Source organism: Microcaecilia unicolor, chromosome 5, assembly GCF_901765095.1.
Source record: "Microcaecilia unicolor chromosome 5, aMicUni1.1, whole genome shotgun sequence".
Lineage (NCBI taxonomy): Eukaryota > Metazoa > Chordata > Amphibia > Gymnophiona > Siphonopidae > Microcaecilia > Microcaecilia unicolor.
This window is the reverse complement of record NC_044035.1, coordinates 161,099,627-161,122,033: the sequence shown is the minus strand read 5'-3', so window position 1 is coordinate 161,122,033 and position 22,407 is coordinate 161,099,627. Positions and strand designations below refer to the sequence as shown.

Below are 22,407 nucleotides of genomic sequence, written 5' to 3'. Positions count from 1 at the left end.
GTCCCATCCATCTCTTGCTCCTTCCCTCTGCTTCCCACCCCTCCCAGTCCCATCCATCTCCTGCTCCTTCCCACTGCTTCCCACCCTCCCAGTCCCATCCATCTCCTGCTCCTTCACTCTGCTTCCCACCCTCCCAGTCCCATCCATCTCTTACTCCTTCCCTCTGCTCTCCACCCTCCCAGTCCCATTCATCTTCCCTCTGCTGCCCCCCCCCCCCCGCGAGGTCCAGGATCGTGACTCCATCTACCCCCTCTCTTCCTCCCTCCCTCCGGTGCAGGCAGCAGTCTTCTTCAACCTTTCTGTGCTCCTGGCAGCGGTAGCGACGTATACACGCTGCCTTCGGTCTGCCCCGGAAGCCTTCTCTTCAAGTTCCTGTTCCCACCTATGCGGGAACAGGAACTTGAAGAGAAGGCTTCGGGGCAGAGCTGAAGGCAGCGTGTACGTCGCTACCGCTGCCAGGAACAAGAAAGGCTTAGAGAAGATTGGTGCTGCCTGCGCCGGAGGGTAGGAAGAGAGGGGGTAGATAGACACGCTCGTCTCCGTCCGCTTCGCTGCTTCCCTGCCCTCTCTGTCTGCGTCCCGCCCGAAAGGAAATGACATCAGAGGAAGGCGGGATGCAGACAGAGAGGGCAGGGAAGCAGCGAAGCGGACGGAGACGAGCGCGTGCCTGCTTGTTTTTTTTTTTTTTTTCATTCTAGCGCCAGTCCACGTCCTCGTCGTTTGGGGGGGCATTGCCCCCCCTCGCCCCCCCCAGTCTACGCCTATGCCTTATCCTTATTGGTCCTGTTTGTCTGTCCTGATTTAGATTGTAAGCTCTTTTGAGGAGGGACTGTCTTTTCTTCATGTTCAATTGTGAAGCGCTGCGTACGACTGGTAGCGCTATAAAAATGATTTATAGTAGTAGTAGTAGTAAGTTTAGAGTCGGTCTGAAGCCTCACTTATTGGCCTGAGCTTTTCCAGGAGCTGAGTAGGCCTTGATGGGCCTGTTGGCTTGGACTGCTTGCTTCCCTTATCATTTGCCAGTTGCTAATCTGCTAGATTCTTTCCGTCCCTCTCCCCTATTCATTTCTCCGTTCTATCTTGTTTATGGTGTTCCTTTCTCTTCCAATAATTAGTCTATAAACTGCTTTGCTGTAGTGATACTATAGATGGTACAGTAAGTCCTACTTAAACAATACACGATGAGCATGGACAGGGCTCCCACTTATGCATGTAACTTAGAGAATATTATAAGTTACACATATCCCTGCTGTATTTACGTGACTGCAGTTACACCAGATTTATGTCTTGCATAACTGTGGGTACACAGATGAAAGGCATGCTGATGACAGGTTACACTAGTATTCTATAATATAATGTGGGTGTTCAGATGCCATTTTAGAATAGACTCTCACTCAGGGGTGTAGCCATGGGGGGCCTGGGCCCCTCCAATTTGTGTTCTGAGCCCCTGGCTTGTGGGGGTCCCCATGCCCAGCCAGTAGAAGTGTTCCTCCACTCATGACTGCCGCTGCCGCAGCGTCAGCCCTTCCTCCGCCACGCATGCTCAGTTTTTGCGATATTGAGCATGTGCAGAGGGTGGGGTTCTCCTGCACATGCTTAATTTTGTAGAAACTGAACATGGGTTAGGGGTAAAGGCCTGGCAGGAAGGTGGCAGCAGCCACAGAAGGAAGGAGCATGTCTGCTGGTGGGCTTGGGGACCCTCACCAGTTCAGGGGGACAAAGAACGGCAGCAGGATGAGGCAAAAGTTTGTGCCCCCCCCAAAAAAAATTCGAGGTCTGTCTACATGTCTGCTCTCACCACATTGCATCAGGGTGCCTAGGTGTTCAGCTGTAGAATTACCCCTATGTGTTTCCTCTTCAGTTTGCAGTGACATTTCAAACTGAGCCAGGTTTTTTCTTGGTACATAGTCAATGTGTGACTCCTCACCATAGGATTCAGGCAGCAAAACACAAGTGGATTTCCAATCCTGTACCTATTCAACTTACAAGCTCTTCTGAAAACCAAAACACCATGGAGAGCTGAACCAGGGCTAACCTAGAAGAGGCAGACCAAGAACCTTAGTCTGATATGTGACAAACATGAGTAAAATCACAGCAGACGGCCTTGTCTTACCTTTGGGCCTGTCATCAGAAAATTGTTCACTGACCTGAAATAGAAAGAGACAATCCATTAAATGCGACACAGGTGACCTAATCCTCTTCTCTCAGAACATACTTGGGATTCCTCCCTCACTCTCTTCAAAATTCCAGAAGAGAGGCAGAAAGGAAAAGACAAGTCATGTTTTAAAGTCTCGGTTAACAATGACATTATTAAAACACATTTCAGAATGTATGTTTCTACAAGCTACTACTAGAAAACAATTGATGGAATTTTTTTCCAGTAGTTTTTTGGCAGTCTTTACCCTAGGTCAGGACATAAAACAAAATAGTGCTGTCTTGTGCTGTATAATTATTTTGTTTTCCTGAAAGCTTTAGTGGGTAATAGAAGTGGTGAGATCCAAAACCTGTTAAGTACAAAAAAATGTTTCAGGTTAAATGTAAGTCTTTTTTGTCAGGAATTCTATCCAACATTAGAAATGTTTTTTTCATTGAATATCATATGCCTTTTGAATAAATGCCTTTTAGTGCAAATCTCACACATCCTCTATGGCTGTCTAAAAAGGCAGTCTGTTTCCAGTATGAGCTCATTTATGAAGAAAATATACTTAAAAGGTTTTGGAACTTACCTCTTCAGTTTTAAAAATAATGTATACACATAAAATAGAAGCTGTATTTGCATAAATGGCTTCTTTTAACATTGACATGAGGAAGGACCTAGCGAAGCTAGAATGTAATGGACCAATATTTGGCAACTGAGGTTCAATCCCAAAAAATGCAGGGTCATGCACTTGGGTCACAAAAATCCGAGGGAACAGTACAGTATAAGGGGTGAAGTGCTTCAGTGCGCGAAGGAAGAGCGGGACTTGGGGGTGATTGTGTCTGACGACCTTAAAGCTTTCAAACAGGTAGAAAAAGCGACGGCCAAAGCCAGAAGGATGCTTGGGTGCATAAAAAGAGGCATGACCAGCAGGAAAAAGGAGGTGATAGTGCCGTTGTATAAGTCTCTAGTGAGGCCTCATTTGGCGTACTGCGTGCAGTTCTGGAGACCGCACCTATGGAAAGATATAAACAGGATGGAGTCGATCCAGAGGGTGGCTACGAAATTAGTAAGCGGTCTTGAATGCAAAAATTATAGGGACAGGCTTATGAACCTCAACATGTATACGCTGGAAGAGAGGAGGGAGAGAGGAGACATGATAGAAACGTTTAAATATCTCAAGGGCATTTATGTACAGGAAGAATACCTATTTCAAATGAAGGAGCGCTGTGGAATGAGGGGGCATACGACAAAGTTAAGATGGAATAGGCTTAGGAGTAACCTAAGGAAGTATTATTTCACAGAAAGGGTGGTGGAGGTGTGGAATGGCCTCCCGGTGCAGGTGGTGGAGTCGAGGACTGTTCCAGAATTTAAAAAGGCATGGGATAAGCATGTGGGATCGCTTAGGAACAGGAAGAATTAGGGGTTACAGAAGATGGGCAGACTGGATGGGTCATATGGCCTTTATCTGCCATCATGTTTCTATGTTTCTACTGCTAAGTCAATGGGTGGTGGTAAGGTCTCAGGCCCAAAATGGACGCGTAACAATTTTATTTTGCTGCACGTCCATTTTCAACCAAAAAAAGGGCCTTTTTGCAGGTGCACTGAAAAATGGACCTGCACACATCCAATACACGCGTCTACACCAGCACAGGCCATTCCACAATGCATTTGGAGGAGATGCTCCTAGGGGATTGCTTAAGGGGGTCTTTTACAGAGGCGCACTAGTGTTTTTAGCGCACGCTAAAAATTCATGTGTGCTAAATGCTAAGATGCCCATAGGAATATAACAGGTGTCTTAGCGTTTAGCATTTTAGCGTGCATTTAAAAATGCTAGCACGCCTTTGTAAAAGGGGCCCTAAGCGAGGAAGGAAAATAACAGACGTAGTCTGCATTTCAGTTTTACTCACATTATTTTCCATTGAAAAAGTCCATGCATCAAAAAAAAAAAAAAAAAAGTAAAGTAAAGTTGTCTGCCAGTGTTTTGTACTTTTGGCAAGTTCCAAAATGAAACATGCTTGCAGCTTCACCTCTGAACTTTGAGCAAGTACCAGTTTACTTCTGACCCAATGCAAACAATTTGAAAACTACATAGGGCCAGGGATGGGGTACTTTCAACCCACCATCGAATTTTATGCGGATTGCAAGACCATGGGAAGTATACAGTCATTAATCTAAGTTTTGGCAATTTAAAAATTCTGTATTTTGCAAATATTTTCAGAATAGCCACTCTAGCAATTTGTTTCCATCATTTTTAGTTACATTTTTACTTTTATATTTTCCATTACATTCCTCCTCCTGATGCAGAGTACAAAACAAGGGGGAGGCCTTTTATCTCTTGTCAAGGTCAAGTTTAGACTATAGTTTTTGGATACAAAGAGTTGGACGAAAAGTCTTGGGTTTTCTGCAAGTTGTTTGACGGGATAGATAAATGAAAAAAAATCTGTTTGCATGTTATTGCACAAGATTGGGGGAATGGTTTGTATTTTTTGCATTTTTGATATTTTGAAAAATTGTTTTGCATTTTTTCTTCAGAAACAGTACTGTTTGAGTGAATTATCATATTATTATTGAGTAGTAATTTACATATGGAAACCGGTTTTTGAAGTAGTGGTTTTTTTCCATGGGACTTACCCTGCTGTTTTTCTGGTTTTCATATATGAGCCAGTGATAGTAAGTCCATTAATGGTTGTTTGAAAAGTCTATGACTTTCCCTGGACAAGTTCCTGGAGGAAAAGTCCAAACACTGCATTGCTTGCCCTGGGATTAGTAGCATAGAATGTTGTCGCTATTTGGATTTCTGCCAGGTACTTGTGACCTGGATTGGCCACTGTTGGAAACAGGATACTGGGCTAGATGGACCATTGGCCTGACCCACTATGGCTATTCTTTTGTTCTTATGTTCTAGATAGTTGATGCTCCATTAATTAAAGCATTGTTTTGCTTTTAATATAATTTTTCTTCATCTGGTCTGTGGCAAAAATTATAATTGAATGGGGGACTTATTTATTTATCACTGAAAGTCTATGGAGGTCTCTGCATATCCAGTTCTAACATTATGTAATGTTGTGACCCACTAGGAATAGAATTGATATTCATATGGCCCTCTATGTATGTTAGATCCAGTGAGTATCTAACATAAAAAATTTAAATAATGCCACAGGAGGCTTTAAACATTTAAGCAATAATAAGTATTATTATTATTATTATCTGCAGTGTATAACCATCAATTATGTAGGTCACCACACAACAGAATTAATTACAAGACGTTTCCAGTTAGGTTCCAACAGAGCAAGATAAGTAGGGCAGTTTTGAAACGGATTTGTGACATATATAAAACTTCCAGATCACTAAATAACAGTATAGAGGAACTCTTTGGGAACAAAAGCACAAAACAAATGGTAGTTTATCAGCTGATGGCTTTCACATAGCAGTGCTGCCCCCTCACTTCCTCTTTTCCTGCCTTCTCTTAGCCTACCTAACTACAATTCCCAGCATGCAATTTACCTACCACTGAATTCATTTCATTTACTTATTTATAGTTGGCCTATAAATTAAACTTTTTTCTACGCAAATTCCATAAAATAATACATAAAAATACAATGCATCAAATACAGACAAACAGGAACCACCTAAGTCTAAGATAACGGCCCTCATTTTACAAGCCCTATTCATATTTGACACGTGCATAAAGTGGCACTTAAACATTTATCTTGCATAAACATCTAGGTCCCCATTGTAGAAAGCCAGAATATGCAGGTGCATGCAACATAGACGCCGAGAGGGGGGGCAGGGGGGACAAAATTCCCAGGCCCGGTGCCGCAGTCCCACCCGCCCTCCGTCGTTGACCGTCTGCCACCAGGCCGGGCCCCCCTGCATTGAAGTCACAGTGCCTCTCACCTCCGTGTGAAAGCGCTGCAGATCGCCTCCCTTCGGGCCTCCTTCCCTCCCTGTGTCCCGCCCTCTTCTGACGTAACTTCCTCGAGGGCGGGTCACAAGGAGGGAAGGAGGGCCGAAGGGAGGCGATCTGCTGCCCTGCTGCCTGCAGCGCTTTCACACGGAGGTGAGAGGTGCTGTGATTTCAATGCAGGGGGCCTGGCCCGGTGGCGGACGGAGGGTGGCGGGTGGAGGGGAGGAGTGGCGGCGGTGGCGACCTCGGGGGGGGGGGGGGGGTGGAGCGGCAGCGGCGACCTCAGGGGGGTGGAGGGGGGACCTCGGGGGGGGGGGGGGTGGAGGGGGGAGTGGCAGTGGCGGGGCCCGGCCCAGTCTCTCGGCAGCCCTGGCATGCAAATGGTTTGGTCTGGGCATGTCTTGAGTTGTAAAGTTCTTAGACATTTATTTCCCATTTTAGAAGGGGTCCAAATGTCTTTGTCCTAAAAGATCAGCATTGGGATTTCCACCTGCTACCAAGCACATTTAGGACTTGGTAAACAGCTGCTATTGGGCAGCACTCCACAGGAGGGATGGGGGTGGTGGTAGATCCTTTAATCCCCCACTGGATTTTGACACCCTAAATGATAAACTGGCAAAAGAACCCAGTCACTGTGACATCTGGATAATAACCGGTTATGTTTCCAAGGTCGAAAAGATAACTGGCTACGTGCTGGCTTTGACCCTGTTGATGCTTTATGCGTTTATTTTTCTACAATGAATATTTTTGCTGCAAACACCCAGCAGATAAATGCCTGTTTCTCTTGTATTTTAGAATAGGCTCTATGTTGGCAGATTCTGATCTAAAATACTAGTAAAATTTGAGATGTTCTGACCTGGACTTCTCAATTTCTACTTCTATGATCAATCTAAGGGGCCCTTTTACAAAGGCGCAGCAGGGCTAACACATGAGTAGCGCATGCCCAATCGGAACTACTGCTGGGATAGTGCATGCACTCCGCGGTAATTCTAAGCTTGGCGTGCAACAAATCCCGCAGTAGAAAATAATTTTCTATTTTTTACCACGGGGGGGGGGGGGGGGGGGGTGGCATTCCCGGAGGTAACGGCAGTGCGCCCATGTTGGCACATGCTGCATGGTTACCAGATGTGTAGCACGTGAGCCCTTACCACTAGGTCTGTGGGTGGCAGTAAGGGCTCAGGCTGTAAAAAGGCATGCGCTAATTTTAATATTAGAACAGGCCTATTTCCTGGCCCATTAAAAAAATAGCCTTTTTCCTAGCTGCAGCAAAAAATGGCCCAGCGCACATCTAAAAGAGGCGCCCACACTACCGCAGACCAGTTTTTACCATGGCTTTGTAAAAGGACCCCGAAAATGGGCCTGCATACCAATAGGCAAGGATGAACAAAAACTCGTAATATGAGTAGGTCTTGTGATTTTAGAGTTTAATTGAGAAACAGTGATAAAACATCCTAATGCAAAAATAAATAAATAACTAAATAAAAATAAAAAAAATGTATAGAAATAGGTATTTATAAAAACAGAGAAAATGACGACAGATAAAGGCTATATGGCTTAACCAGTCTGCCCATCCATACCATCTATGTTTATGTTTATTAAATTCTTGATATACTACTTGGGTTGACTCAGATCACAGTGGTTTACTTTACCAAAAAACAAATTATGAATGTACAATAAAATGAATAGGAATAGGAACTCCAATAAATATTGGACAGAAACTTTCAAACTAACAAAAGAATACACACATACCCCAGGATTCTATATATGGCGCCTTGATTTCCATGTGGAAATCGAAGTGCATTCTATAACAATGTGCATAACTTAATTGGTTAAGTAGCTAAGCACCGCTGTTAATTGGATATTAACAAGCAATTAGCACTAATTGGCATTAATTCATATTTACATGCACAACTCGCTAAGCATATTCTGTAATGCGGTGTGCATAAATTCTAAGTTGCGTAGTTGACAAGTGGACATGGCCATGGGCGGGGTGTGGGCATTTCTAAAATCTATGCACGTTGTTATAAAACACACCCACTCCATGCCTAATTTACACCAGGTTTTATTTGGCATAATTGACCGTGACTAAATGTAGTCAGGCGGAACAGCAGTTGGCGTATTCTAAAATGTATGCCTAAATTAAAGCGTACTTTATAGAATACGCTTTGATTTCCATGTGGAAATTGAGGCGTGATATATATAATCTAGGCCATAACTCTGTACCCTGGATTCCAAAGAGACCCCAGAATGTCAGGAGAGCACTAGGCCTTCAAAAGCTAAAGTAAAAAAATGTGTTTTTAATAACAACTTGAATTTACAGAATGAGTGCTCACAGCGTATACTAGGTGGGAGATCATTCCATAGGCACGGAGCTAAAAAAAAAAAAAAAAGCAGAGTGATGAGTATTTTCATAATGGGCCTGTTTTGGGTTAGGTAGCACTATACGGTGTGAATCAATAGATCTCAGGTGTATAAGGGATTGCTAAATTAGCCAAATAAGATGATGAACCAGAATAATAAGCTTTGTGGACAAGACAAAGTATTTTAAATGAGACCCTATATGAAATTGGAAGCCAGTGTAACTGTGCTAGTAATGGTCTGGCTTGGTCTAATCTGTGTGCTATCTCTTCCTCTGCCGATATCCCACATGCTTGCCTCACACTTTCTTGAATTCAGATACAGAAATATCAGAAAAAAGCCACTTCCCTGGTAATCTCTCATCCCTCCCTGGTTTGTTGTTTATGCTTCACTCAAGTTTTATGTCCTTTCTGTTCTGACAGCTCCAAAGTAACACATTGTAACCAGGTACCTCTAGGTGCAGCCAAGGATAGAACAATCTCCTCCAGCCACAGGCTCCTGGTATAGTCAAGGAATAAATGTCCACCCGCAACTTCAATCTTAAAGACTTTATTCCATTCAGGTTTCTAGTAGGCCTGATACACAGTTCCAACAGCAGCATTCACCTTCAATCTTAAGCACATATAAGTCACCTAAAAGTGTGTGGCAAATAGTCCCCTTTAAGCAGTAGGCTATCAGCACATACCAGGATTCAATACAGGCTCACAGTCAGCTCCAGTCTGGGCTCTTTATCCAGTACACAATAAACAGTAGTTCAATTCCAAACAGAAGCAGTTCTTTCAGTTCATCATCACAGTTAAATCTCAAAGCAGCAGTTTCTACCTTCTACTCTCTTTACCTTCAGGAGAGTCCAATACTTTAGGGACTCCTCATACCCAAGGGATTTCACCCTGCATCAGCTTCACTGGTAAATTTAATACTTTAGTGACCTTCCTTACCCAAGGATTTTCAGCCTGCAAATACTTTTTGGACTTCCTCACACCCAAGGGATTTCAGCCTGCTTCAGTACTTTAGGGACCTCTCTTACCCAAGGGTTTTCAGCCTGCAACTGCTTTTCTCTTCTGGGACTCCTTCCCACCTGCCTAATCAATCCCTGGCTTCTGCTCTCACAACCAATCATTCTCCTTCCATTAGCTTCCCCCACACCCATACCAGCTGAGTTGAGCATTAGACTAATGATGAGCTCCTGCACACAGGGTTTCCTAACTCTCTTTCCCCCTAGTGGCAGCCAATCTACACATCCTGCCAGCTTACACCCATGTCTTCCCCCATTGCAGCTAGGAGTCCAGTGTGGGTTCCTCATCTCACCCCCTAGCTCCTTGCTTGCAATGTCTTCTGGGACTTGTATTTCAGACTGAAACTGCCTTAACCCAACTATCTTGGATGTGACTTTATCACAACATATGTGCACATTTGATTCAGCTGGAAAAAGTACACATGACACAGAAATCAGCATATATCAGTGTTTTCACAAGGGGCTGGATATCCAGACCTGCCTATCTCCCCCCTCCCCTCAAATCCACTCCCTGCCAACAATAAAAAAAGAACAGTGGTCCAGTGGGACCCATACTAGCCCCACCCCACCCGAGGGTTGGCCTGGTGGTCTAATGCCACCCCAGTCCCCTCCATACTTTGAAACAGCACTCCCTCCTCCTCCTGTGAATGCCACCTCAAAATGGCGGTGCCTTGCCCTGCCTGGTGCATCCTGGGATGCACCGGGCAGAGCATCACTACCATGCTAGTGAAGCCCTGCCCAGCGCATCCCAGGATGCACCGGGCAGGCAAGGGTGCCACCATTTTGAGGCGGTGCTTGCTGGAGGAGGGGGGAGTGCTACTCCCTCCTCCTGTTTCAAGGTACAGGGGGGAGTTGTTGGTGGGGGTCTGGGGGGGCACAAGTCCACCAGGCCAGCCCCCAGGTGCAGCTCTTAATTCTTACTGCTGCAGTGTCAGATCCAGAAGATATTTCTTATCATTTTGAACAGCAGAAAAAAATGTGTCCCTTGCACCTCAGTGTTACATTTTCCTTATAGCTTAATGCTTTTGTATGTGCTAGTTGAAGACTTGAGTTTTATTTATTTATTTATTTATTTTTAACATTTATAACCAAGGCGGGTATCAAAATACATACATTTACATAGACATCACATGAAGAATGGCAGTGCCAGCCAGGATTCCACCCCTGTGGGGCAGCACTTTACAAAACCAGACCATTGTACCAGTGATTTCATAGTAAGAATCTTGAAAGGTAACTTTAAAACAATACAGGAACATAAGACCTTTGAAGTCAGAATGATTGAATATTTTGACACCCAACAGACAGGACTTAACAAGGATCTGGGTTTTCTAGCCCATTATAAACTATAAAGTTGTATTGCTCTGTTTGTCACCCTCCTGTCTCCATGCATATCTCACCTATCCACCCCCATCCTGTTAGATTGTCACTGAAATGCTTTGATGTTCCTATCCAACCCCACCCTGGTAGACTGTCACTGTTATGCTTTGATGTTTTACTTATATATACTGTCATCTGCCACATTTGCTTATTTCCGATCTGATGAAGAAGGGCTAATCAAGAAATGTATTAAGATATGTCCAATTAAAAAGGTATCATCTTATTTTCTTTTCCATGTTTTATTTTGTTTTATTTCTATAAAATGCATACATAAAGCATAAAAACATACCATCAAACAAAATTTCTAAAAACCTTTTTTTAAAATCCCAACTACACACAGAGTTTCCTCATACAGCCCTTCCATTAGCATAGGATTATCTAAATCCCAAAGTATGCTTGTGCAAATAAAAAGGCCTTCAACTGCTTGTTAAAACTACCAAGATCTTGCAACACACACACAATCTCAATGGCAATTCATTCCACTTTATAGGTCCTGCTGGATAATGCTGTCTTAGCAGTCACAGAATGATGCAATCGACTTAATAAAGGTACAATCAGCTGTTGTGAAGTAGCTGATCTCAACACACGATTAGGCGTATACCGCCAGATTGTATATATTGCACCATGCCAAAATCCAAGCGTATTCTATAACAACGTGTGTAACTTAATTGGCTTAACAAGCCAATCAGCAAGCAATAATGAGCACTAATTGGCAATAATTAGAATTTATATGCATAACTCGCTAAGCGTATTCTGTAATGCACAGCGCCTAAATTCTAATGTGCGGAGTCCAAAGGGGTGTGGTTATGGATGAGGAAATGGGCATTTCATGGGTATACCAAAATTTATGTTCACTGGGATGAATGTGCATTCCTGGTCACCGCAATGTGAGATTTGGGCCTGGCAGGTAGATTTAAAGGTAACAATAAAAGTACAATTAATATTAATAAGACCTCGGCACCCCTAGCAGCTCATTGTATTAAGAAAGGCCATTCCTTTGAAAGCTTGCGGTGTGTGGTGCTACAACAACAATGGCATTCCGGGGGTGGTGACAGAAAATTGCTTTTATTACGACAAGAGCAACGCTGGATTTTTGATTTGCATACTTTGCACCCTTATGGGTTAAATACCAGAATTGAGTGGAGAATTTTTTTTCTTCTTTTTGATGATGGTATGCTATCCAGCTTATATTTGAAAAAGAAAAACGTCTATATTGCGACCCAAATCGGGAGATAGACGTTTATCTCACAAAAACGAATAAAGCGGTATAATCGAAAGCCGAATTTGGACGTTTTCAACTGCACTCCGTCGCGGATGCGGACAAAGTTGATGGGGGCGTGTCGAAGGCGTGGTGAAGGCGGAACTGGGGCGTGGTTATCGGGCGACCAGAGATGGGCGCCTTTCGCCGATAATGAAAGAAAAATATGCGTTTTTAGCGAGAATTTAGGGCACTTTTCCTGGACCCTGTTTTTCCATGAATAAGGCCCCAAAAAGTGCCCTAAATGACCAGATGACCACTGGAGGGAATCAGGGATGACCTCCCCTGACTCCCCCAGTGGTCACAAACCCCCTCCCACCACAAAATATGCAGTTTCACAACTTTTTATTTTCACCCTCAAATGTCATACCCACCTCCCTGGCAGCCGTATGCAGGTCACTGGAGCAGTTATTAGGGGGTGCAGTGGACTTCAGGCAGGTGGACCCAGGCCCATCCCCCCCCCACATGTTACACTTGTGCTGGTAAATGGGAGCGCTCCAAACAGCCCCCCAAACCCACTGTACCCACATGTAGGTGCCCCCCTTCACCCCTTAGGGCTATAGTAATGGTGTAGACTTGTGGGCGGTGGGTTTTGAGGGGGATTTGGGGGGGCTCAACACCCAAGGGAAGGGTGCTATGCACCTGGGAGCTCTTTTACCTTTTTTTTTGTTTTTGTAAAAGTGCCCCCTAGGGTGTCCGGTTGGTGTCCTGGCATGTGAGGGGGACCAGTGCACTACGACTCCTGGCCCCTCCCACGAACAAATGCCTTGGATTTATTCGTTTTTGAGCTAGGCGCTTTCATTTTCCATTATCACTGAAAAACAAAAACGCCCAGCTCACAAATTGTCGAATAAAACATGGACGTCTATTTTTTCAAAAATACGGTTCGGTCCGCCTCTTCACGGACCCGTTCTCGGAGATAAACGCCCATGGAGATAGACGTTTTTGTTCAATTATGCCCCTCAATGTGTTTGGTTTGATTAGGTCTTTCCTATCCATAATGGAGTTCCTTTCTATTTTAAAATTTTATATATGTATTTTAAAATATTATTGTATAATGCCATGATCATTAGTTACCAGGCGGTATATAAATTTTTTATAAACTATAAACTGTAATTGTAAAAAGGCAAACCAGTTGTTCAGTCCTCATCTCCCAGTCCATAGCCCATCCAAAGAATACATTTGAAGCCCTCTTTCTCTAAACTATGGGACAGGAGCAATGCCTAATACTACAGCCGTGCTGGTGCCATAATTCAAAATGGCACTGGCTAATCAATTGCATGCATCTATTTACGGCCTGAGCCCTTAACACTACGCATTGACTTAGTGGTAAGGGCTCACGCATTACCCACGCGGTAACTGACCAGAATGCACCAACTGCCGATTACCGCAAAATACATGTACACTTCTGCAAGTCCTTATAATTTCCAGAAGGTGTCACATTTGGCAGAGTTGTTTTTTTTTAAAAATAAAATAGACCTGCAATGAGCACAACCTGACGTGGACATTTGAAATCTGCTCTCACTGTTCTGTGTAAAATAGGCCTCCAAATGTCTCTATAAATATTAGGGGCAAAGCAGCAGAAATTCCACTTAGATTGAAGCCATGGACACTTAAGCCTGTTGAGTAGCATGCAGACATGTTCATGTGCACTTGCGTATTCTGCAAAAAATGCATGTAAAGTGTGACTCCACCTGTGATCCGCTCAAACTTCCCTTGAACAGGCCTACACATGGGTCATGTAAATGTACACACCATCTTGGCACCATGCACACTTCTAAATGTGTAACCCCTGGGGTAATTTGATCAAAGCCCTTTTATGCATGCGTACGAACAATCTTTTATAAAATTATCCCCAATATCGTCAAAGTCTCACCAACAATTTGCATAGTTCGAATTCAAGTTAATTTATTCTTGACATACACTGAATTTGCATAGTCAGCAGTTTACAATTAACTAATGAGCTACATATGTAAAAAGAAGGAAAATTAAATGAATAAGGGGTCCTTTTACTAAAGTGCGCCGAAAAATGGCCTGCGCTGGTGTAGATGCATGTATTGGATGTGTGCAGGTCCATTTTTCAGTGCGCCTGCAAAAGCTTTTTTTGGGGGGGGCCAAAAATGGATATGTGGCAAAATTAAAATTGGTGCCGTCCATTTTGGGCCTGAGACCTTACCGCCACCCACTGACCTATTGGTAAAGTCTCATGCGTAAACCGGGCGGTAATGGTCTATGTGCGAACAATGCCGATTACTGCCTGGTTAGCGCCATGCGCCAGAAAATGTCTGTCACGCTTAGTGGACATGCGTAAAAAAATGAAATTACAGTCCGGGCCATGTGATCGCTGGGCAGTAGCTCAGGCAGTAGTTCAAAATCGGCGTGCATACTCACCTACACAGCTTAGTAAAAGGACTCTTAAAAGAATAAAATAAGGCGGAAGGGAGTGAAGTGTCATAATGAGGTAACAAAGTAAGAGAGATTGAGACTGCTGAGTTCCAGATCCTGCCCCCTCCACACTGTGTACTGGGCTACCAAGGTTATATTAAGTGTCAAATGGTTTTTGAAACATATAAATTTTCTAATCCCTTTTGAATTTAATAAAAGAGGTTTCCTGTCTAAGGTAAGAAGGGAGCTTAGTAACGTTGCTCGAGAAGAGTCTAATTGTCCTAGATGGGGAGTAGGGTGTGAGTAGATGAAAAAGAAACAGAGAAATGTTTGTATAGTAGAACTTATAAACAAGTCAGGATCTTGAAATGAATTCTAGATGTGATAGGGAGCTAGTGTTCCTTTTTAAGTCAAGGTGTTATGTGATCAACTTTCTTTGTGTTAGAGGTATTACCATCTCCCTTTTATGCTACTTCTGTTTGTTCCTATGTATGTTAACATTCCACTGGCTTCCAATTGCTTTTTCATACTGTTTGTGACATCATTAGATGTGGCCACTTGAAGATCCTCTCTTGGATGGTTGAGTATGACTTCCCTCTTTATCTTTCTCTATTCCCATTCTCTTAAGATCCTATGTCCTTGGGTTTCTGTGCCCAAAAAGCTTGATTTTGTACTTTTTTTGTATTAAATCCTACCTATCATATTCTTGACTGCAATTTTTTCCACATTTTCTCTTGAGTATCAACCCTGTTATAGATTCAATTGTTACCTGGAAAGAGAGAGATTGTCCCTTGTACAATACTGGTTCTAGAAACATTGAATTCAACCAGCCCTGGGACTGATTCCTGGCTGGTGAATCTTCTCATCTCCAAAATAAGTTCTTACCATTACCCTCTACTGTCTATCACTCAGCCAGTAGTATCTAATCAGATTTACCACCTTAGAGCCTCCTGCTATTTCCCTGTCATGCTCTACTGCTTGTTTAAGAGTCTCTTGTGTGGATCAGTGCCAAATCTGATTTACTTGGTTTTAGTACTTAATTCCCTGGTGAAGCAGTCATAATAGCCCATTCTATGTGTTTGACATGTCCCTCCCTTTTCAATTCCATACTGCTTTTGATTCTATGGTGGATAATTTGCAATTGGCCAAGTAATTTGTGCAACAAGGATGCACGTAAGTTACACAGTTTTCAAAGAGAAAACATTACATATTTCCCCTTTTAAAAATTATTCTCCTGAAACTACAAATACAGACATTTTATACCTATTTAGAGCACAAAACATTTTTGAGAAAGTTTACACATATCCTTTTGAAGATCAAACAAAATGCTAGTTAAGTCCAAACCCCACTCCAACTCCGACCTGGGATTACCTTTGCTCATCATGGATAAAAGTGTACATAAAGGGCTAAATTCTATAAATGACGCCTAAAATAAAATCAATGTGCTCCAAACTATGGGTGTGGATATTTACGAGAGTGTTCGATAAAAAGTGCCATCTGTTCTGTGCCCTTTATCGAATACGGGTGTAAAACATCCGCACCCAAGGCGCGCATTGCGCCTAATTTTTGCCGATTTCCCGCATGGATTTAATCTGTGTTCAATTGAACTGCGCTGATATCGGTATGTAATGCACGATAACCTCATCCATGCCGGGACCGTGAAAAAAATGGCAACAAGCAAGAGGCAACCAAATTTCAGTGAAGGTGACACACTACTCCTGGCAAGGCTCATCATGGCCAGGGAGGAGAGATACATCATCACCCCAGGGCACAGGAGGAGGAGGAGTTACAACTCCTACAGAAGGGCATGACTGAGGCTGATTGCATGCTACAATGATCATACCTCCCTTCCTAGGGTAGTAAGTGCAAAATGCATGCAGGGTACAATGCTCAGTAAAGCTCCTGATTGCAGCAAAACAAGGTGCTGTTTTCATGCTAATTATGTACCTGTGGTGATTGAGGGTGAAGTGAACAACTGAGGTTGATAGGTACCACTTGTGAGATTTGAACTGGCCATCCCTGTATATCAAGTCAGCTGTTCCAACAACTAGGCTACCTCTTTTGCTCTATAGTAGAACTTCTTACAATGAGCAATCCTCCTTCCCTAGGGAGGTCAGTTCCTAATGTAAGCAAGGTACAGGCAGCTGTGACCCCAGCACAACAAGGCACTGTTTTCATGCTAATTATGTACCTGTGGTGCCTAAGGGTGAAGTAAACAACTCAGGTTGATAGATACCCTCTTAAAGGAGTGAACTGGCCACCCCTGCATATCAAGTCAACTGATCTAACCACTAGCCTATTTCTTCCACTCCTCCACAACATGCCAGGCATCAATACAGATTCATTTGGAGGTTAGCATGTTCATGTCAGAGTGTAAAATTGCCACTGGCATATACGTCATACCCTGGATACAAGAATATTGAAACCACCACAACAGCCTCTTTCTCTATGTCATGAGGCAACTATACAGACATCAGCCTGGCAATCTACACTTCAGCATATGGAGACAGAGACAAGAGGAGTGATGTAACATTGTAATGTCAAACCTCACTGTGAATACCAAGGTAGCACTGTGAAACATCTGTCATGTACCTGCCACTCAAACTCCACTTCTTCTCCCTTTCCCACCCTTGTCTACTTATAGACAGAATACTTAAGGAAACGAGGCCGGTACATCCGGCAGCACAAGCGGCAGGCAGGTGAGAAATACTGCAGGGTCAAATGCACACACCATGGGTTCCCTCTCTACTTCTCGCTTATCCTAGAGGAAGGGAGCTGCTAAATGAGGTGTCACTCCAACTGAACCCTTTAACAGGGTTACTGTAAACAGTAGGTGGCAATGTATAACCAATAGGCAGAGGTTGACTCCTAACCCTCATATACCATGGTTAACTTCCAAACTACAATGCTCACCTCACGAGACTTCAACTCTCGGTGGCCATTTTGAATCGGTGCCAGGACTGTCAGCAAGGAACAGTATTCAGGTGCTCCGGGCAGGAAAGAGGGGGCTCTTTCCTGCCCCGAAGAGGTCACTAGACCACCAGGGCAGTATAGTAAGGTGAGTGGAGGATAGGACACCACTAGGCCCGCCAGCCTGCCCATTTGGCAGGCTGGCAAAACCCGCCTGGTTGCCCGGCCATGTCCTTAAAAAGAGGACATGTCCGGGTAAAATCAGACATAAAGAAACCCTAGGGAAGAGGAAGGGAGAAGAGGAAGAGGACATGGAAGAAGAAGGATGAAAATATGAAGAAGGAATGGAATAAGAAAGGCAGCCTGCAGCTCCAGCCCAACATCCCACTCCCTTTCTGCCCACCCCAGCCTCCCAATGCAACCCCAGAAGCAGCAGGACCAGCCTCAGGAGGAAGAGGACAGTGGCCTTCTACTGCTGTCCTCATTTCTCCTGACACAGAGAGCTGAGTCTCTGGCAGTTCCAGGGGCAGGGGCTGCAATATTTTGCCCTGTACCTACCTCTGGAACTGAATCTATGTCAGAGAGCATAGACCAGCAACTGAGGACCCTGCAAGCTGGTCAGGCCAGGATCTAGCATGCCCTAGGATGCATCTTATCTGGTCTAAAGCATGCTAAGATCCTGCAACCTGACTCCTCCCAGGATCCTTTGTCTACCCCACCTCCTGATGCGGCTCCTGGAGCTTTTGGGGTGGCCTCTCCCTTTCTCCCCCCATTGCCCACAGTGTTCCAATCCTCTTCCCAAACCCCTTTCTCTTTTTTCGTAAATACTTTCTTTTGTACTTCCCTCTTCCCCCCACCCCTTGTTGTATTGATACATTTTATTTTTACACTTTTACACAATTCCAATATTTGAATCTGACATTATATGAGTGTCTTGTGTATTCCTTTCAATGCCCATGCTTACCCTATCTGATGTCAGGGTTCTGACGACTGTGAAGAGCAGGGCCACCGAGAGACTGAACCAGGCCCGGGGCAGGGCCGCCTCTGCCCTCCCCCCCATATCGCTGCCGCAAAATACCTTATTGACTGGCGGGGATCCCGAGGTCCCGCCAGCAGAAGACGTCTTCCAGTGCTTCTCTTTTGCCAATTGCCTGCCACTGTGGCTCTTTTTCTCTCAAGGCATGCTCAGTTTCAAAACCGAGCATGCGCCCTGAGAGGAAAAGCAGCCGCTCAGTTAGGCAGAAGAGCGTGCTGGAGTTGCTCCTCCGGGTCTTCCCTCTTCTCTCTCCTGCTCCTGTAGGGATGCGATCACTTGGGTCCCGGCAGGAAAGAGAGAGAGAATCCAGCACTGGGCCCCCCTTGGAAGCCCGGGCCTGTGGAATATTGCCCCCCCTGCCCCCCCTCTCGGTGGCCCTGGTGAAGAGTGGAAGGGAGAGAGGGATAAGAAGTGCTGTCACAATCTCCCGTCAGCTGCATGTGTCATGTGCAAGACTATCAATCTGGCATTTATAAGCAATACATGCTATTTCGAGGGATGGTATGAACCCATGTCATCTATGAGCTGAAATACCTTATCTCAATGAGCCCTGGTCCTCCTATAGCATATTACCCCAAAATGATAGACCAGTCACTGAGTAAGACACAGAGGGGCATAATCGAACGGAAACGCCTATCTCCATGGGCGTTTATCTCCGAGAACGGGTCCGTGAAGGGGCGGGCCGAACCGTATTTTTGAAAAAATGGACGTTTTTGAGCTGGGTGTTTGTTTTTTTTAGCGATAATGGAAACTAAAAATGCCCAGCTCAAAAACGTCCTAATCCGAGCCATTTGGTCATGGGAGGGGCCAGGATTCGTAGTACACTGGCCCCCCTGATATGCCAGGACACCAACTGGGCACCCTAGAGGTCAGTGCGGTGGACTTCAGACAACGCTCCCACATGCATAGCTCCCTTACCATGGGTGCTGAGCACCCAACCCCCTCCCCCAAAACCCACTACCCAAAAATGTACAACACTACCATATCTCTTAGGGGTGAAGGGGGCACCTACATGTGGTTACAGTGGGTTTTGGAGGCCTCCCATTTACCAGCACAAGTGTTACAGGTGGGGGGGGGGGGGGCCTGGGTCCACCTGGCTGAAGTGCACTGCGGTACCCACTAAAAGTGCTCCAGGGACCTGCATGCACGCAGGCCTCTAGGACTTGTTGCTACTATATAACATTGGCACACCAGTTGACACCTGAAGACTAATCTCTCCAAAAACGTCCTTTATTGGAATAACCGCGTTTACTCACGGTTAACTGCAGATCAGAGGTTGTGCCCCACTGGCAACGAGTCTCCCTGGTACTGAGATGAGCAGTAGGTCAGAGCTGGCAGAATGCTGTACAATGCCCTCTTTCAGCCACATTCAAGGTAAGAACTAAGTTCTGTAACGTGGCTAACACAGGAAAGGGAAGTAAAACTGGCTTACAAAAATGGTCACTACCGCATGGACTACAACAGGAAACACAACAGGGCACACTCTGACCCAGTAGGCAGGGGGAAAAGCACCATGGGAGAAGAGCCTACCAACTACCAACATCGTGAGACTGTAACACAAGCTAATGAAATCACTGAGCCCGATACCCTACACCCACCACAATGCAATGCTGATGTGACCCTTTACTGCACCCGAGAGCCACATCTGACCCAGGGAAAGGCTGTGACAGGATCGAACACATTCTGCTGTCATGGAGGTGGGTACGGCATTTGAGGCTGGCATACAGGCTGGGAAAAAAGTTTGTAAAGTGGGTTTTTTTTGGTGGGAGGGGGTTAGTGACCACTGGGGAAGTCCGGGGAGGTCATCCCTGATTCCCTCCACTGGTCATCTGGGCAGTTGGGGCACTTTTTTGGGACTTGTTTGTGAAAAAAAAAGGGTCCAAAAAAAGTGACCCAAAATCGTGGTAAAAACGCCTTTTTTTTTTCGATTATCAGCTAAAGACGCCCATCTCTCCTCAGCCGATAACCACGCCCAGTTCTGCCTCTACCATGCCTCAGACACGCCCACGTCAACTTTATTCATTTCTGCGACGGAGTGCAGTTGGAAACGCCCAAAATCGGCTTTCGATTATACCGATTTGGGCGCCTTTGCGAGATAAACGTCTATCTCCCGATTTAGGTCGCACTATAGGCGTTTTTCTCTTTCGAAAATAAGCTGGATAGTGAGCCCTTTATTAACCTTCTACAATAATACTGAACAGAACATACATTGATACAAGACAACAAAGTCGGTGAAGCTCACTACTACTACTACTTATCATTTCTATAGTGCTACTAGATGTACGCAGCGCTGTACACTTGAATATGAAGAGAAAGTCCCTGCTCGACAGAGCTTACAATCTAATTAGGACAGACAAACAGGACAAACAAGAGATAAGGGAATATTAACGTGAGGATGATAAAATAAGGGTTCTGAACAAGTGAATAAGGCTTAGGAGTTAAAAGCAGCATCAAAAAGGTGGGCTTTTAGCTTAGATTTGAAGACGGCCAGAGATGGAGCTTGTTCAGCACGGTATGAAGCAGAAAACAGTACAGGCCAACTGGTACACTAACACAGAATCCAGCTTGAGAACAGAACACATTGGTCCCCCACCAGCCACAGCCAGAAATCATATACAACTGTCTGGTTTTCCCTAAACACACACTCTCAGTGGGATTGTTCTATGGTACAAGGTACAAAATTTACAGGCATTCGTTTATAAAGGCACCTTCTCAGGACTCAATCGTAGTTTTGCCAAAGCTAAACCATTAGAGGGTTAGGTAAATGGGCCACCATTTACTGAAGTAGGAACTGAACACAGTTCCCCCAGTTCTCAGGCTGCTGCCCTAACCAAGAGGCTACTGTTCCAGCTGGAACTCCATGCATTTACTACAAGGGACTCTGAGCAATGGAAAAGCTAGATATGTAACATCTGTGGCCAATCACACCACCCTGGTTCAGTGTGTGAAGTGCAATACAGGTTCCAGCAGATTTTTGCACTATGTCCCCATCACCATGATTGTTAGTAATGGTGTTCCAATGCAGTATGGGATTTGTAGTGTCTGATTCTACCCACTGTGAAAAATGGTCAGATCTCCAGTAGTAAACATGGCCATTTTCAAACAAGAAAAACATCCAACTTTTTGTTTTGAAAATGGCCATTTGCTAGACATTTTTATGCTCAGTTCATCTATCGTTTAGGACCATTTGTGAAAAAAAAAAAAAAAAAAAGTCCAATGGAAAACAACACAAAAACAAGCCATTGGGATGTATGGGAGGCCAGCATTCTTCCCAGCAGAGCAGTGGGGCATCCTAGAGAGCACTGCAGTGGACTAAAGGTCCCAGGTACATATCTCATTGTTGCCCCCTTATGGTGAGCCCTCCAAATCCATCAAAAACCTCCTGGCCTCCTGCCCCAGGGGCGCCAAAACATGAATCCAAGAGCTCTTGGCTGGCTTGAGAGCGGATTTGACCACCATGGAGTAGTGCGGTAACTGTGCCTTCTCGAATCTGGGAGCCTTCTAGATATGATACTGCGTATCCACCTTCTTGGGTGTGACCTGCATTGTGAGGGGAGACTCCCAGTTCTTCATCAGTGCGTTTTTAAGGATAGTGACCTCTTCCTTAGGAGGAGACTTATAGCCCAGGACAGACAACATCTCTGCTCTGGGCTCCTCCTCCACCTCCAGCTTAAATGGGACAACCGTAGCCATCTCCCTTACAAAACTGGTGAAAGAGAGCACCTCTGGAGGAGATCTCCATCTTTCTTGAGGAGGCGAGGGATCAAATAGAATTCCGGCTTAAACTAAAAGAAACCAAGAAGGAAATATGGCAAGCAAAAGTGCAGGTGGAAGAAAAAATGGCTAAAGATGTAAAGATAGGTGACAAGACCTTTTTCAGATATATTGGGGAAAGGAGAAGGTATAGGAATGGAATTGTAAGACTGAAAAATGCTGAGAATAGCAATGTGTAGAGTGATGAGGAGAAAGTAAATGTGCTAAACACATATTTCTCTTCAATTTTCACAGAAGAAAATCCTGG

The 22,407-nt window shown here is 44.6% G+C and overlaps 1 protein-coding gene across 1 annotated transcript in view; it reads right to left on the bottom strand.

The window, feature by feature from the left end:
• Nucleotides 1–22,079, bottom strand: part of WNT8B (Wnt family member 8B) — a 93,655-nt gene extending 71,576 nt beyond the window's left edge. The window contains exons 1-2 of the mRNA XM_030204999.1: nucleotides 21,901–22,079; nucleotides 2,114–2,147 (exon numbers count right to left, since the gene is read on the bottom strand). Coding sequence (XP_030060859.1) covers nucleotides 2,114–2,147; nucleotides 21,901–22,079 — 213 coding nt within the window. The remainder of the gene's footprint in view (nucleotides 1–2,113; nucleotides 2,148–21,900) is intronic.
• Nucleotides 22,080–22,407: the final 328 nt, after the last annotated feature.